Source organism: Narcine bancroftii, chromosome 7, assembly GCF_036971445.1.
Source record: "Narcine bancroftii isolate sNarBan1 chromosome 7, sNarBan1.hap1, whole genome shotgun sequence".
Classification (NCBI taxonomy): Eukaryota; Metazoa; Chordata; class Chondrichthyes; order Torpediniformes; family Narcinidae; genus Narcine; species Narcine bancroftii.
The window spans coordinates 34,622,223-34,639,884 of NC_091475.1; the positions used below are offsets into that span (position 1 = coordinate 34,622,223).

The 17,662-nt window shown below is 40.4% G+C and overlaps 1 protein-coding gene across 4 annotated transcripts in view; it reads right to left on the minus strand.

Moving 5' to 3' along the window:
* Positions 1-17,662, minus strand: part of LOC138738724 (cilia- and flagella-associated protein 44-like) — a 127,084-nt gene that overhangs the window by 69,247 nt on the left and 40,175 nt on the right. For all 4 annotated transcript variants that reach the window (XM_069889504.1, XM_069889503.1, XM_069889501.1 and 1 more), the window contains exons 10-14: positions 16,119-16,166; positions 11,996-12,095; positions 7,377-7,471; positions 3,592-3,801; positions 1,401-1,511 (exon numbers count right to left, since the gene is read on the minus strand). In XM_069889504.1, coding sequence (XP_069745605.1) covers positions 1,401-1,511; positions 3,592-3,801; positions 7,377-7,471; positions 11,996-12,095; positions 16,119-16,166 — 564 coding nt within the window. The remainder of the gene's footprint in view (positions 1-1,400; positions 1,512-3,591; positions 3,802-7,376; positions 7,472-11,995; positions 12,096-16,118; positions 16,167-17,662) is intronic.

The following is a 17,662-nucleotide window of genomic DNA, read 5'->3' on the forward strand; positions in this document are numbered from 1 at the left end:
CCCCTCTCACTATAGTCTCTCATAAGGCTCCCAAATCAAAAATGTTGACTGTCTATTCCTCTGCAGGGATGCTGTCTAGACCCTCTAGTTCCTCTTTGAATGAAATGATAGCAGTTTTTTGACAATTTGGTCCTAAAGTGATCCAACTTCTTCCCTCGCCCCACTACCAACCCCTCTTCATCTTCTAATGCAGCAAGATAATACACCAAAACATTACAAGTGAAGAGACTAAGGCCTTCGATAAGGTTCCGCATGGAAGGTTAGTTAGAAAGGTTCAGTCGTTAGGTATTAAGATAGTCAAATGGATTCAACAGTGACTGGAAGGGAGATGCCAGAGAGTCATAATGGATAACTGTTTATCAAGTTGGAGGCTGGTAACAAGTGGTATACCTCAAGGAACTGTATTGGTCCATTATTGATTTTCATATACATCAAAGATCTGGATGATGAGGTAGTAAATTGGATTAGTAAATATGCAGATGATATTAAAATAGGTGGAATTGTGGATAATGAAGAAGGTTTTCAAAGGTTGCAGGAGGATTTGGACTCGTTAGAAGAGTGGGCTGGAAGGTGGCAGATGGAGTTTAATGCTGAGAAGTGTGAAGTGCTTCATTTTGGTAGAAATAACCAAAACAGGACACACATAGTAAATGGGAGGGCAATGAGGAATGCAGTGGAGTAGAAAGATCAAGGAATAATGGTTCATCGTTCCCTGAAGGTAGAACCTCATGTGGATAGGGTGGTGAAAGAAGGCTTTTAGTATGCTGGCCTTTATCAATCAATGCATAAAATACTGGAGTTGGGAAGTGATTTTGAGACTGTACAAGGAATTGGTAAGGCCAAATTTAGAGTGCTGTGTGCAGTTCTGGTCACCAAATTATAGGAAGGATATCAACAAGGTAGCGATAGTGCAGAGAAGATTTACGAAAATCTAGATTACAAAGAAAGATTGAGCAAATTAGGTCTTTATTCTTTGGAGCGTAGAAGGTTGAGAGGGCATTTGATAGAGGTATTTAAGAATATGAGAGGGATAGATAAAGTTGATGTGGATAGGCTTTTTCCATTGAGGGTAAGAGAGATTGATACAAGAGGTCATGAGTTAAGAGTTAAGGGGCAAAAGTTAAGAAGTAACATGGGGGGGAACTTCTTTACTCAGAGAGTGGTGGCTGTGTGGAATGAGCTTCTGGGAGAAGTGGCGGCAGGGTCCATTTTGTCATTGAAGAAAAAATTGGATAGGTATATGGATAGGAGGGGTGCAGGTAGGTGGGACTAGAGGAGAGTACTTAGTTCGGTGTGGACTAGAAGGGCCAAAATGGCCTGTTTCTGTGCTATAATGGTTTTATGGTTATAAATTCAGCTAATTCATTTCACTCTATCATGGGATGCAGTGCAGTACGTACATAGAAAGGCGGGGACCATTCCAAGCTCACAACCGGTCCTGGTACCCTGATGAATCCTACTGGTACATATGGATTCCCCAGTTGGAAAAAAAACACTGTGCTATCTTTGCTCTATGAGGAAAGAACAAGTGTGAAGATCCATCACATTACTTACAAACAGGCAGTTATCATCTTTACCTGGGAAGAAAATGGATGAAACAAAGGTTTGCACTTTGGTGCACTTGAAAGCATTTTGGAGATCACAGCATGCGAGGCAAAATGCCTGCATGGTCCCACCCAATACATCATATAGGAAATAAAGTCAGGCTCCCAACCTGCAACACTATTAACAATGAAGAACTTGATAACATTAAATCACCATGGCAGTAACTTTTGAAGGAGATAAGAATTTTTTTTTTAAATGCTCAAAGACACTTGTGGTGGTGAGGTACAGACCCTTTATGGTAATCATATGGCAGGATGGAAAAGAAATAAAAAGGGAGTTTGTCAGAAAGATACGGAAATAATTTTGGATGAATTTAATCCACAAGTATTCTGGGAAAATTAGATGGGCAAAGGAAGCCTAGATAAGAGGTTTATGCAGTGCTTTCTGGACAGAATAGCATGTTTTACAGCCAAGTAGAGAGTGAGCTACAATAGATCTGATGTTGTAGCTATATGAAATGAACTGCCAAAGGAGGTGATAGAGGCAGATGCTTTAAATGATGTTTAAAATGACACTTTAATAAAGGATTAGAGAGGAATATGACCCTAATGCAGACAATTAAGAATAGCATCAATAAGTAGCATCCTTTATTGGACCTTACTGACCCTGAATTCAAACTATTTTGAAAGACTCCCACTTGGCAGTTGTCATTTTACCCACCAGTATTTGCTCCTCATCCATTTTCACTAGCCCTTCTCTTATGCTTTTAAAATCAACTTTCCATGAATTCAAGACCTTAATTTGAAGACCAAACTTATCCCTTTCAATAATTGTGTTGCAAAGGTAAAGATGTAAGAATCTGAATATTTTAAAGACAGTGGTAGCAATGGATCTGTGGTTACAAGATGAGCAATGATTTTATTAAATAGCATAAGGCTCAATGTATTAACTGGACACATCTGCTCTTAATTCCCATGTTCCTCAAGTTATAATGTTCCTGGTTTTAGAAATTATAATAGCACAGTGATAGGTCATGAAGAAAATCACAATTTCACTCCAAAGTCCTATTTGTTAATTGTGTTTATGCCAGCTGGTGATGCAGCATATCTTACTTTTTAGAGTCAAAGATTTATTAAGCTGGATTTTCATTTTTTATCTTTATGTTTTCCTTCATCTTTCAAATACTTTAACTTCCTTAATCTTTCAAATACTTTAATAGCTTGAATCATTTTTAAGTTTTGACATGAATGTCCCTAAACATCAGAAACACTGCAAAACCTGAATAATGTTCCCTTGCCTTGCCAGGTGGCTGAGTCATTCACTCTAGCTCAGCTGGTTGCCAAAGCAGTCAAAAGATTCAATGTGTTTGATATGGAACCACTTCTCTCCCCATCCTTCACCCTCATTATAACAATATTATCACTGTCACTCAGAGCCTTGCTACCAATGATCTAGCCACGTTATTTGTCATGTTCTCACTACCTACAGCATCTTGTTTAGTACTTCAACTACTGATCAATTTATCATTTTTTATCTCAGCAACTAAACAAGGGTATTTCCAACAAAGGTTTTAATTAAATTTTAAAAGCGGAGTTGCATATTTGAAATTTTAAACATAATGAATTGACTTTTAATGCTTTCTTTTATCTTTATATCACTCCATTTCAAAACCTTAAGCTTTGATCTGCAAATCATATTGGCCATGCAGACTGCAGATTTTCCCAGTATTAGCACCATGCAATTACTCATTTATTAGCTTTTACAAACACAGTTGCTTTCAGAAGCAAAACAGAGTATGAACAGCCTGAAAGTCTGTTCTGGACTTCACTGCAACATGGAACAGTGATAGAATAATTACTACACATGGCAATAATTTGAAGTACCACAGTATGCATTCAATATCTGCCATCTTCCACGAATATATGTCAAGGAATGGCATCAGAGGAGCCAAGGCAAGTAAACAGTGAGATGGTGCAGCACTGAGATTGGAGGAAAAGCCAGGTTTAGTGTAAATGAATGAAGATGTACTTATCTACAAGTACTTACTCCAGTTGCAAGCATTTCTCCATTTAGTCCATATGCAATAGCAGTTACATCTGCTGTATGTGGCTTCAAGGCTTGTTTCAATCGAAGTTCAGCCTCACCAACTTGTGTTCGTCCAGCAACGTGAGCAAGGCCTTGAGGATCATATATTTCCAAGATACGAATAACACCATCATGAAAACCTACAGCAATTATATTACCTTTTGGGTAGCTCTGTAAATAAATAATGTACTTTGAAATTCTATACAAAATTAAGGAAAAATACACATTTGAGTCCTAAAATCCCATGCAAAGAAAAACAAATAATTTCCTGAATTATTTTACTTCCTGAAATGAATTGTTCAGTTCACCGAACAGAAATCATTGGTAATAATAAATTTGCAGTATTTACTGCATCATTCATAAGGACATAATAGATACGAGCAAGGGGAAACCATCTGGCCTGTCGAACCTGTCTGTCATTCAACAAGATCAAAGCTGATCTGGTCACGGACTAAGCTCCATTTGGCCACCTTTTCCCCATAACCCTTAATTCCCCTACTATTCAAAAATTTGTGTTTAATACTCTCCTGCTTCATTATCCAGAAAATTCTACAGATTCACTACCCCTGGGAAAAGCAATTCCTCCTCATCTCTGTCCTAAATCTACTCCTTTGACTTTTGACACCACATTCCCAAAATGTACTCACCTGGCAGTGGAAACAATCTCCCTCCTTCTAACTTATCTATTTCTTTCATAATTTTATGTTTCTATAATATCCATCTCATTCTTCTAAATTCCCATGAATGTAATCCCATGCAACTTGATCTCTTAGGCTAAACCCCTCATCTCCAGAATCAATCTGTAGGAGAAACCAATGCCCAATTTAAAGCAGCCAAGGACCATCAGAGGTCATTGCAACTGAGATCTTCAAATTAAGACCCCTTTTTGGTGTACCACACTGGCACCACTCAAGCACTGAATTCTCATTTTTGAAAGCTTGCTTTTGGCACCTTTATTTCAGTTATACAGCCAGACAAAGAAATATCTTACAAAATCTTGCAAACACAAAATCCTCCAAATTCATTCAAAAGATGAGTGTCAACAATCTGCTGGAGAAACTTAGTGGCTCAAGCAGTATCAGTGGGAGAAAAAGAATGGTCAATGTTTCAAGCCAGAACACTTTATAAGGACTGAGAGTATAGAGATACCAGCCATCTCTCTTCCACACTGTCGACCTTGATGAAGGATCCCTGCCTCAAACACTGATCACTCTTTTTCTCTCACTGATGCTGCTTGACCCACTCAGTTCCTCCAGCGGCTGGTGTTTTGCTCTCGATTCTGGTATCTGAAGTCTCAAGGTTCCTTTTATTATCACATAATAATACAGTAGAATCCCATTATTCGGAATTTAAGCAACCAGAAACTCAAAACAACTGGCAGAAAAAAAAATATTTAATTAAAAACATTTCAAATAAATAAGACTGAACAAATGGATCCCATTGGAAAATGGCTGAGGCTTCATTGGAAAGGCGCAGGGTTGTCCCGCAGAACTAGCAATGCCCCTCAATGTGCTGCTCATTCATTTCACTGTCACCATTTTCATGGAGGTGAGTTGGGTTGTCAGCGCAAAGAAGGTTCACTGAGGGCCTGACCAGAACACTTGCGTGGAGGTGTATCGGGGTCTCAGCGCAAGGAAGAAGTGCCGAGGGCCTGATTAGAATATACGTGGAAGTGAATCGGGTTGTCAGTCCAAGGAAGGTGCACCGAGGAGAGCTGGGTTGTTGGTGCAAGGAATGTGGTGGAGTGCATCTATGGCTTGAATGGGACACTTGCATGGAGGCGAGTCGGGTTATCAGCATGAGGAAGGTGGTAGAGTGTGCCTAGGGTCTAACCAGGACATTCAGGATGGGGATCAGATATGGAGGGGAGGAGGAAGATGGCAGCAGTGTTGAGACTTCACTGACAAGGAGCAGATTTTTAGACCTGGAGTATAAGACAACCCAAATTTGAGGTGACATTTTCAAGTTTCGCTGGCATATACAGTAGATAAAAAATATACAAGTTTAAAATTGGCAGGGGTTAATTATGATGGCGACATGGTTAGTGTATAGGCTAGTGTAATACTGTTTTAGTGCCAGCTACTGGGGTTCGAATTTAAATTTTGTAAGTTACAGGAATTACCTGGTTAAAGTGAACATTACATAATTAAAGACTCCAATACTGATTTTTTTTCAAATTACATTTTGCACTTTTGTCTTTTAAACAGTGTATTATTAATGCAGGTGTATTAGTTAGGCATTGGAAGACTGAGTCTCAGTCAATTGGAAAATTCACAAATCCGACATCCATCTCCCCATAGGTACCAGATAATGGTGATTGATCAAATGTACATTAAAAATGTAATCTACATGATATTCTTCAACTTTTGTCTTTCCCAAGGCATGATTATTGTAGCAGTTAGCACAATGCTTTTGGAGTGCCAGCAATCTGGATTTGAACCTCACACTGTCTATAAAGAGTTTGTACATTCTCCCCATGTCAGTGTGGGTTTCCTCTGGATGCTCTGGTTTCCTCCCATCCTTCAAGAACTACAGGGATGCATGTTAATTGGGGTATTTTGGGAGACGTGGCCTTGTGGGCCAATAGGGCCTGTTACCTTCCTGAATATCTAAATTAAATATGAAAATTTTCTTGTGCCCATAACAAGAGGAAAAAGAAAAGCAAAAGAGAATTCCTTCAGAGACATTGAATGCTGCCATTTTTTTACTCCCTCGTACGTCTTCAAGTTTCTTCATTAGATCTGCTGCAGATGGCTTGAATGGCATATTCTTTGGGGTCTTTGGCTTGGCTTCGCGGACGAAGATTTATGGAGGGGGTAAAAAGTCCACGTCAGCTGCAGGCTCGTTTGTGGCTGACAAGTCCGATGCGGGACAGGCAGACACGATTGCAGCGGTTGCAGGGGAAAATTGGTTGGTTGGGGTTGGGTGTTGGGTTTTTCCTCCTTTGCCTTTTGTCAGTGAGGTGGGCTCTGCGGTCTTCTTCAAAGGAGGTTTTTGGGGTAGGTTACAGAGAATGGTGTACACATGCACAATGGTGTATGCATTTGAAGCTTGGAAGAATCCAACATGATTGTTAGAACTTGCACCCATTCTTTACAGCATGAAACAAGTGGCCAGTTCCAGCAGCATCTTTAGGTAATCAGGTTACCTTCAGGTTATCTACAGGTAATCAGGTAACCTGCAGGTTATCAGGTTGCATTGCTGTGCATGTATCTTTCATCCTTCACCTGAGTGTTGCAGTGATGAAGGATCACTCCATTGTTTCTCAGTCCACAGATATTGCATGACCTGCTGAGTGATTTGGCAGTATCTTCTGTTTATCTCATGTTTCCAGGATCTGCAATTTGTTTGATTTTCGTACATTAATTACCTGTAAATGATTAAACTGCACCAGCAACTGGAAGCGATAAACCAGCAATGTTAACACGGTTTCTTTTTCCACAAATGCTGTTTGACATGCTGAGTGCTTCCAGCAATTTGTTATTTTAGATTTCCACCATCTGCTGCTTTTTTAAATTTTTTTTTTTTATAAATCATCAACTAGAACAAGCCAATGATCTGTTTTCAGAGCATTGATTGCTGGGAACAGGGTCCTTCATAGAGACATCATATTCAACAGTGTGAACAGCTGGAGTGTGAGACCCCAAAATAGTGGCATTGGTGTCATATCATGATTCTTCCACATCTACTGACTTTCAACCCATGAAGGCTACGTCATCCGGTATGATTCATGAGATCGCACTTACTACAAGTGGTGCCCAAGTTAATGCAGTTCCACCTTGCCTGTACTTCACAGTGACCAATTCTTCATTTCTCACAAAATCATAGATGCGTACTGTGCCTGAAATTATATGAAAGAGAAAGCAACCCAATTTTCTGAAATAAAACTAATAAATCACCATTCTCCACAATTACAACCATTTATATAGGGTACTGAAGAAAACATGGAGCAATTTACTTCTACAAAAACTTAAGTAAAGAGTTTTGGCATAAGAATCGTAAAATGAAGTTGTACTGTGAACAAAAAAATAACTTTAAATGGGAACTGTAAAGGAATTTTGGAGGATGAAGAACAACTCATGGAATAGGCAGAAAAATGGCAAGTGCATGTTTATGTTAAGTATAAGGGAGAATAATTTATTTAAGTTCTAAATAAATGAGGTAATATGCACACAATGAAAAAAAGTCGATGATAGGTGAGGTAATATCCTGAAGGAGCAAGTTCTGCCACATAAAGAACATTATGAACTTTTCAAAGAAAAAATTAGGACAAAATGGTAATGTTCTCAATATATTGTTCAGGCCATAAATTGGACAATTCAGGGTTCAGGCCATAAATTGGACAATTCAGGGCATATGTACAAATTCCTCACTGAGAAATTGAATAGAGAGTAAACACAGAGAAAATTCACCTCCATTATGCTGGGGTGGAATTTAATTGAGGTTTATTTAAAAAAAAATTTTCAGGGAAAGAATTTTTTTTCTTGTGAACAGTTGAAATTACCACTGCATGCGAGAAGCTATCTTTACTCAGGTTTTTAATGCATTGGAATACTTTGCCATAGAAAATAACTATGCCAGGCAACTAGAGGAGGAGAAACAGGAGAAGATAAAAATGTAAAACAAGGTAAGAAAGAGGATTGTGGAGAACAAGGACAGGAAGAAGAATTTTAATCTTGAACTGTTCTACCTTAATAGGTTCCTTGTGGAGGTTTGAGTACAAAATCATTCACTTGTTGAAAATTAGAGAAAAGGTCAGATGGTGGGAGTATGGTTAGAAAAGTTGAGGCAATCATTGAACATAATTATTCTAAATGCAACATAATGATCAAAGCATCATAGCCATTGAGGGTTTTGCATAAGAATGTTGAGTTAGCACTCTCTAACTTAAAAGCTTGAACAAAAGTTTTGTCAGCAGAGCTTAAAAACAACAGTTTGTTCCCTGGTATAACAGTTCCTCTGGGGAAATAAATACATTATGCTGATTGAGATGTTGATAAGGCAAAAGGAAACCCATATGTCAATGCTTTCAGACAGATAAGACTGTGAAGTCAATTACATTGGTGCCATCAGAAGTTATCTAAAAATAGTTGCCTAAGCAGAATATGACAACTATGAGCAGAGAGAATAAAGTATCACAACTACACTAGTCAATTAGGAGTTTGCAGGGATACCGTTTGTCTGTAATCAATTTATTAATGGGCTAAGCTAATGAGGATGATGATGGATAATCAGCCAAAACTTTAAAATTGATTGAAAAAGTTTATTAAAAGCAGAAAGGAGGCAGCTTCAAGTGAATGCTTCATTTAGCCTTGTTTTATCACCTGGATAAAGTCAAGACAATTATTGGGACAAACAGAAAGCTGCCCACAGCTGCCACAGAGACACTGTGCTGTTAATTTGTTTAATTCTGACCAATCTATCATGAAACAATCATCACATCTGTTAGGGATTGTGTGTTAATTGTGTCAGATTATGTTGTAACAAGTACATTGCTGCAATGTATTTGTGAACCAATAAAACCAGTTTATTCCTTGGCATTTGTGTAAAAGTTGGAAAAGTTAAAGTCTTACACTTTTCACACTTTTTAAGTGTAACTATTGTTCTAAAATCTTTGCCAACACCTCTTCAAGCTCATCTCATTGAGCATGAATACCTCCTATTCTCTGGTACAACTTCTAACTATACATAGAAGCACAGAATCAGAATAAAAAATTATTGTCATGAACATGGATCAGGAAATTTGTTGTTTTGCAGCAGCAAAATCCACAGGTGCAAATATTGGTAAATGAGGTGGTATCTGTAGTTCTTTGTCCATTCAGAAATCTGATGATGGAAAGAAAGAAGATTTGTATCATTTTTGTATCGTTGGGTGTTCTTCTTCAGAGTCTTGTACCTCCTTCCAGATAGTAGCAGTGAAAAGAGGGCATGGCCTGGGTGGTGAGGAATGAGGATCCTTGATGAAAGGCTGCTTTCTTGAAAACAACCTCTTGTTGATTAAGGAGTAAAAACTAATGTCCATGATGGCGTTGGCCAAGCTTGGCAATGTGGGAGGGAGGGTATTCATGGCCATGCCCCCCCAAATGACTTATTGAGCCCCTCCACCCACCCGCAGCACTAGCATCATGGAGTTTCGTCTCCATGAGCTATGAGTATGTGCGTTACATCGGAGGGAGGGGGAAGTGTGATGGCAGCGCACGGAGGTGGTTTATGGCAGGTATGGCACCTACTCCCCCTACCCACTGAATGAGTTTTTGAATGTCAATTTGTGCCCCCCCCATCCCTGCAGTTACCCTAATGCCCCCCAATTAGATTCGTTTTGACGCTGACTCTGGACCACAGTTCTGTGTTATATGGGTCACACTCACAAAATTATTTCCCATGCGTTCATTTAAAATGATTTGCTTCTACTATCTGAAATTAATCAACTTATAAGATTATGAAAGGGATAGACAGAGTGGATGTGGATAGTCTATTTCCGTTAAGAGGAGGAAAGATTAAAACAAGAGGACATGAGTTAAGAATTAAGGGGCAGAGGTTTAGAGGTAACATGAGGGGGAACTTCTTTACTCAGAGAGTGGTAGCCGTGTGGAATGATCTTCCGGGAGAAATAGTGGCGGCGGAGTCAATTGTATTATTTAAGAAAAGGTTGGACAGGTATATGGATGAGAAGAAGATGGAGGGTTATGGGCATTGTGCATGGAGGTGGGACTAGAGAGGGGTGTTTGGTTCGGTGCAGACTAGAAGGGCCTAATGGCCTGTTTCCGTGCTGTAATTGTTATGTTATTATTATTATTATAAAATAATTATTAAACGTTGTCTTTCTGCACTGTCAAATGTGACACCTCTTCTTGCTCTTAAGGTACAGAAGCCTGAAGTCTATCACCTGTAGGCTCAAAAACAGTTTTTTTCCCATTAGCTATCAGGTTCTTGAACTTTCTCTTGTGAAACTAATCAGAGATTGTTGCAACTCCACAAACAGATTGACTGCACTACTACAAAGTAGCTTTTTTACACTAGGGTAATTATGAGTATTTATTATCTATTCTTTTTGTATTTATTGTCTCTTTTAATTCAATTAAGTATTCTATTGCAGTAGTTTTTGATGTAGTTTTTTTTTACAAAATATCTATTCAGCTTGAAGCAAGTAAGAATTTCTATGCACATGTACATTGTACAATGTATAGTACAAACTCATTATCATTACTTCTGCACGGCCAGACCGCCACCATTTCTGCACGGCCAGACCGCCACCATTTCTGCACGGCCAGACCGCCACCATTTCTGCACGGCCAGACCGCCACCATTTCTGCACGGCCAGACCGCCACCATTTCTGCACGGCCAGACCGCCACCATTTTTGCACTAACAAACATCCATCAAACACCTTTTTAAAAAGCAAACAAAGTTTATTTTATACCCATTTTTGTGTCCTGGTTGTTGCTGGCAAGACTAGTATTTATTGCCCATCCCAATTGCCCCTAGAAGATGGCAATAAGCTGCCTTCTTGAATTTTTCAGTATTGCAGGCCAGAGATTTTCATGATTTAGACAGATGACACATTTCCAAGTCAGGATTATGGACAACTTGGAGGGAAATCTGTAGTATCCTTCTTCTTTATAACAGAGGTCATGGATTGGAGATGAAATAAGAAAAGTTTGGATGACTAAGTACAAGACACAAGATTAAGATGAGTGGTAGGACATTCAGAGGGAAAGTGCCAAAAAATTTTTCACCATTAAAAATAATTGGAACCTAAGAAACAGCATCTTCAGCCCCTTTTCCACAAGCATCCCAGTTATTTAGCCGTGCAGTGTCCTGGAAGAGGAAGCCCTTTGTGCCATTTCCACTGGACCACCTTGAACTGGGTCACTAATTGCTTTTCCACTGAACACACTCATCCCCAGGGATTGGAGTGTTCTACCCTCAAATGGAAATGGCTGATTTTCTGCTGTCCTTTTTCCACTGGTTTTATCAGCACACCAGCATCAGCCGATGCTGGGGATATGAATAGGGGTAGAGGCAGATAATCCCTAGTATGAAATGCCATTTAATGCCAGCATTTGGACAGTGTTCCTTTTTCACTGAACCCTGTCCCAATAAATTCCCAGTTAATTCCTGGGTCAGGGTACCAGTGGAAAAGGAGCTTGAGAGTGCAGGCAGAGTCACTCATATCATCTAAGAGGTATAACAGTGAGCACTAGGATTAGCCCAACGTAGAAGGCTATGGACTCAGCACTGGTAAATGGACAGGAGATTGTCAGCATGGAAACAGTGGGCTGACAACCTGTTTCTGTGCTGTACAATACTATGGCTTTATAAACGACATCACGTCACATCTTAATTAGGTAAAGAAGTCAACCTACAGTCAAGTGCTGTTGTTGCCATCAGGTAGGTAAGCGGCGACAGATCCATAGCCTGGATTACCCCAGCGTGAAAAGAAAATAAACGTTCAGGATCTTGGGTCTGTAAGGATTCAAAAAAGCTATTAAGTATATTGCAGGATGAAATGGCTACTGGAAATAACATATGTGAGGGAATCACCAAACACATAATGTGGTTGTTCGTTCTGGTGGTTTTGATCCACAGTAGTGGCAGGGATGATTACCGGGGAACTGTGTCCAAGCCACATTTGCAATTCGCAGCTGCAACAAGGATAGCACAGTAACACACCATCCTCTCATTGCCATCTCCACCCATGGCACCTTCCTAAAGGAAATGACTTCAATGAGTACAGGAATAAGTGTATTTCACAAGCATGAAGGGAGCTAATAAGGTTCAAAGAAGTCTGGACAGGAGCACATGCATTTTAGGGCAAATGTTGTTGAGGAAGAGCAAACAAATAAGGCACCATGTTCATGCCAACTATGAAGTATCTATCTATATTAATCCCACTTACCAGCACTTGCCAATCCAAGTGATTGCCTGAATGCTTACATGTTGTTGGAGTACATACGTCCAATATCTTCTGAGGCAGTGTGTTCCAGATTGCAATTACCCTCAAAGTGATTTTTTTTTCTCAGATCACCTCTAAATCTCTTATTCATTACTTTAAACCTACATCCTCTGCTCTTAGGCACCTTTGCCATGAGGAAAGGTTTATTATTATCCATCCTATCTACATCTCTTAATTTTGTAACCTCCCTCCCCTCCCCCCGCCCCCCGCCAAAAATCAGGTATGTTCTCAGACTCTGACATAAGGAAAATATATCCAACCTATCTCATCTTTCCTCATAACTGAGATTCTATCCCAGATAGCATCTTGGTGAATCTCCCCCCCCCCCCAAAAGCATCCTCCTCAGTGCAATCACATCCATCTGGTAGTGTTTAAACCAGAACTGTGCACAATATTCCAGCTATGGCCTAACCAGTGTCTTATACGGTTGTAACAAGGGGTCCTTGTTCTTATATTCTGTGCCCTGCCTAATGAGGTCAAGCAAATAATACATCTTCTTCATCACCCTATGCTGTAAATTTCACAGATTTTTATATCTGTACATAAGGGCCACTTTGTTACTCAACTCTTCCTAGGGTCATAACTCTTTTGAAGCCCCTGAAATGCGTCACATCACACTTATCAGGATGAAATTCCATCTGCAAACTTTTTGTCAGATTGATATTATTGTGACACTTTTAAGTAACTAAAACAAGGGTGAACAGGGAAGCATAGTGGAATTAATCTAAATTGATATGGTACCATGAGAAGAGAATGAAGCAGTAAAATTAGCTTAAAGTTACCTAGCAAAGAGTAAGGACAGATAACATGGGCCAAATACAGAAATGTAGCCACTGAAAACACAGTGGTGGTTGATGAACGCAAAATAACGACACACAGTAAACAGTAAATCAGAACTTGTTTATTCGAGTCACACGCATATTCTTTTAAAATAGTGAAGCACGCACACCAGGTCAGGATGTTATGATATTATGAAAACCAATATTGGTTCTTCTGGGAGTTGTAGTCTATCTATAGCACTGCTACATGCCTCCCACCACCCCAGAACTGGCAATATCACCTTGTAGTTTTATGGGAAGTCAACCACTGCGTCAAACTACTGGCTGTTGAATAGGGGTAGTTTTCTCAACATGGGCAGGTTTGAGCCTGTCAATTGTGAATGACAGAGGCTGCCCAGCAATGTCCAAGATGCAGATTGATCAACCTCTATGGTCCCTCGTATTGTGCCTCTACATATGAACATGTATTCACAGTCCTTCAGTTTGTGAAGTACAAAAGAAACATGTTTGTCATGTGATGATGGTGGCACAGGGGATAATTTCCCTATGGTATCCCTTAGTCTACTCAGCAGTTCTTTAGGATCTTCATCTTTACTGGATCCGTGTGGAACCAATTCCCTTGGGACCACCAAAGGTGTGCCATATATAAGCTCCACAGACGAAGTGTGAAGATCCTCTTCTGGAGTTGTCCTAATGTTGAGCAACATCCATGATAATTCATCTGCGCAGTTGGGATCGTCAAAACGGACCATTAAGGCTGATTTAAGGTGACGATGGAATTATTCAACCCTCCCATTGGACTGCGGGTGATAGGTGCTTGTACGATGAAGCCTAGAGCTGAGCAGCTTAGATAAGGCCGTCCATAATGAAGATGTAAATTGAGGACAGTAGGCCGAAGCGAGCCACCCAGGAATTAAGGAATGTTCATGCACAAGAGTCCGTAGAAGCATCTGCCATGGGGACTGCCTCAGGCCATTTTTTAAACCTATCAATCACCGTGACGAGATAGCATTAACCTCGTGAAACTGGAATTGGTCCTACAACGTCCACATGGGCATGGTCGAAGCGGAAAGTTACCGGTGGGTGGGAAGGGTTGTAGCGGTGCTTTCATATGCCGATGGATTTTGACTTTTTAACAAACTACACAAGATCTGGCCATTTGTGTGACGTCTTGCTTCAGACCGTGCCAAACAAATCTGTCTGAAATCAATGCACGGTCAATCTGATGGATGGATGAGAAAGACCATAGACAGAAGCTGGAACCTGTTGGCATGTCACAAAATAGCAGCTTGCTGTTAACATTGATTTGGACATCCTTCCATTGAGGTTGGTTATCGAGGTGCAATACAATTCCATCTCACTGTCTTGTGCTTGGGCAGCAGTGAGAACCACATAGTCAATACTGTGGTCCATAGATGATACCTCGAGTGTAACTGAATGGGAAAGTGCATCAGCCACTACATTGTCTTTTCCAGAAATGTGCAGTATTCTGGTTGAGAATTCCAAAAAGGATGACTCTCGCTGCTGTCAAGCTGACCAGGGCTCAGACACCTTTGAAAATGCAAAGGTCAAGGGTTTATGGTCATGAAGTGTCTGCCTCCCAAAAAGTAACGGAAGTGATGGATGGACAAATATATGGCTCGGAGCTCTTTATCAAAGGTGCTGTGATTTTTTTCTCAGCCTCACGGAGGTAGCGGCTAAAGAATGCCAATGGCTTCTATTGTCCAACCGTCCCTTGTTCTTTGTTATTGTTTTATGCTGATGCTACTGGGCTGGGATTGGAGCAGGGACCTCAGGCTCCCAAGCAGGTTCTGCGACAATGGTGGGGAGGTGTCTGGGATCGAAGCAGGGACCTCGGGTGACTGGGCAGGTTCTGCGATGGCAGTGGGGAGGTGTCAGGAATGGCGACATCCGATACAAGTATTCTGCTGGTTCAGATAACCAGAAAATGCAGTTAACCGACACACGTCAAGTCCCGAGCGTTTCAGAAAATCGGAACAACTGCAGTTGGGGTCCATATCCTACAAGTTTCTTCTTGGCACCATTTTCTTTGGACAACTAAAGCCCAATATTGCCAACATGATGTGGACCCCAAAAAGACAAACTACATGGAAAAGATATTTTGCCAAGAAAACGTTGAAGTTCTGTAAAAAAAATTGCATGATTAAAAGCGAGGAAGAGATGAAATGTTTTTTAAAAAGATCGAAAAAGAGGCTTACAAATATGCAAACTGACATGTTCAATTTTCAGATAGAACAGAAATAGCAGAGCGAGAAGATAAGCAGCATCCTGAGAATGATAAAGAAAACACGCAATCTGCTGTCTTCTCTTTTTTCCTTTGCTACTCTTGTCTTTCGCTGCATCTTGAAGCTTATTTATCTTGTCTCCCAGTTCTGAAAAGGAGAAAGTTTCTTTACCTCAACTCTCCCACCCCAACTTTGCAACCATCCAACACTTCCTCAAGGACAGTGCCCGACCTGCTCAGCATTTGCACAATATTAGTGTAATATATAGATATGCAGCACAAGACTCAAAAGGTGGTGTGTTGATACTTATTCACAATAGACAGAAAGGAGGGGGTTTTTTTACATTATTGTACTATGATAGAATCACAAAACCCCAAATTTCATGACTTGTTCATGACAATAAATTCTGATTCTGATCAGGAAAGAGACAAAAAAGCTACAACAGTGGGGATTCTGTGCTTATCTATTTAATTTACTACATTAATAGCAAACAAATTTTTGTACTCACAATGTTTGAAAACGAGAGGTCAAGTTTCCAGATTCCTCCATTGGCATCCTATGGAAAAAAATAAAGTTATGCATTTTACTTTCTTTGGCTGTATTAATGAAGCAAAACCAAAATTGTTGAATGGGTTATAAATGCTGGTGCATCTTATGAAGTAATTCAATAAAGAACAAATTATATTTGACTTCCATTGTATGCCCAGAGACAGTAACAATAGATGCAACTGAGAGAAAATCCACCAGCTCCCTCATTCCACCATTACATGCAGGTTATGCCCTGGGAGTATTCAGAAGTTTCAAAATGCTTGTACCTGTACCAACTATTGATGTCATTAATGCCACAGAAGATGTTTAAAGGCTAAAATCAGCAGAAAGTCACTCATTCATTCACGTAAATAATTTTTACTCATTGGACTCCCTTGTATGTTAATCCTTCCCCAACCACCCCTCTGTGACATTCCAGCTGCAAGAGGTGCCACACTGTTCTTATACCTCGACCCACACCACCATTCAGAGACCTAAGCAACATGCTCTTCCTCCAACTTCATCTACCTCACTTAGTGCTCCATTTGTAGCCTCCTCGAGATCAGCAAGAACAATCTCATACCACTGTCAGGGTGAGGCTCGACACAAATTAGAGGAAGAACACCTTATATATCACCTGGGTAGTGCACAACCCAATGATATGAAGATTGAATTTTCGAATTTCAGATAACCCTCACCTCTCTGGCTCCTGTCTGTCACTCTCTTTCTCCACCTGGCTGTCTCCCTGTTCTCTCTGTCTGTCTCTCTGCCATCTTCCCCCCCCCTTCTCTCCCTCACCTCGTCTCTCCTCTCCTCGACATCTCCTCCATAATCTCCATCAGTACCTGAGCACCACAGGGCTGCGTTCTTAGCCCCCTGATCTACTCACTTTACACCTACAATTGTGTGGCTCAGTACGACAATAACACCATCTACAAATTATCTGATGATACCATGGTAATGGGTTGTTTAAAGAAAGGTGATGAGTCAGCATGCAGGAGATTGATTGGTGCACCAACAACAACCTTCCACTCAATAACACCTAAACTAAGAAGATGATTGTTAACTTCAGGAATGGAAAGCCAGAGGAATACAATCCAGTGATCATTGAGGGATCAGAGGTGGAGAGGGTGAGCAAATTTAAGTTCTTGGGAGTTCTCTGTGGTCCTTTCCTGGACCTATCACATTAATGTCATTGAGAAGAAAGCACGTCAGTGCCTCTACTTTCTCAGGCATTTGCAGAGGTTTGGCATGACACCAGAACCCTGGCAAATTTCTACAGAGGTGTTGTGGAAAGTATGCTGACCAGCTGCATCATGGACTCATATGGGGACATCAATACCCCTGAGCTTAAAGTCATCCAAAAGGTAGTGGACACAGCCCCGGACATCACAGGCAAAACCCTCTCCACTATCAAAAACATCTACAGGGAACACTCCCATCAGAGAGCAGCAGCAATTATCAAGAATCCACATCACCCAGCACACACTTCGTTCTTGCTGCTGCTGCCATCAGGAAGGAGGT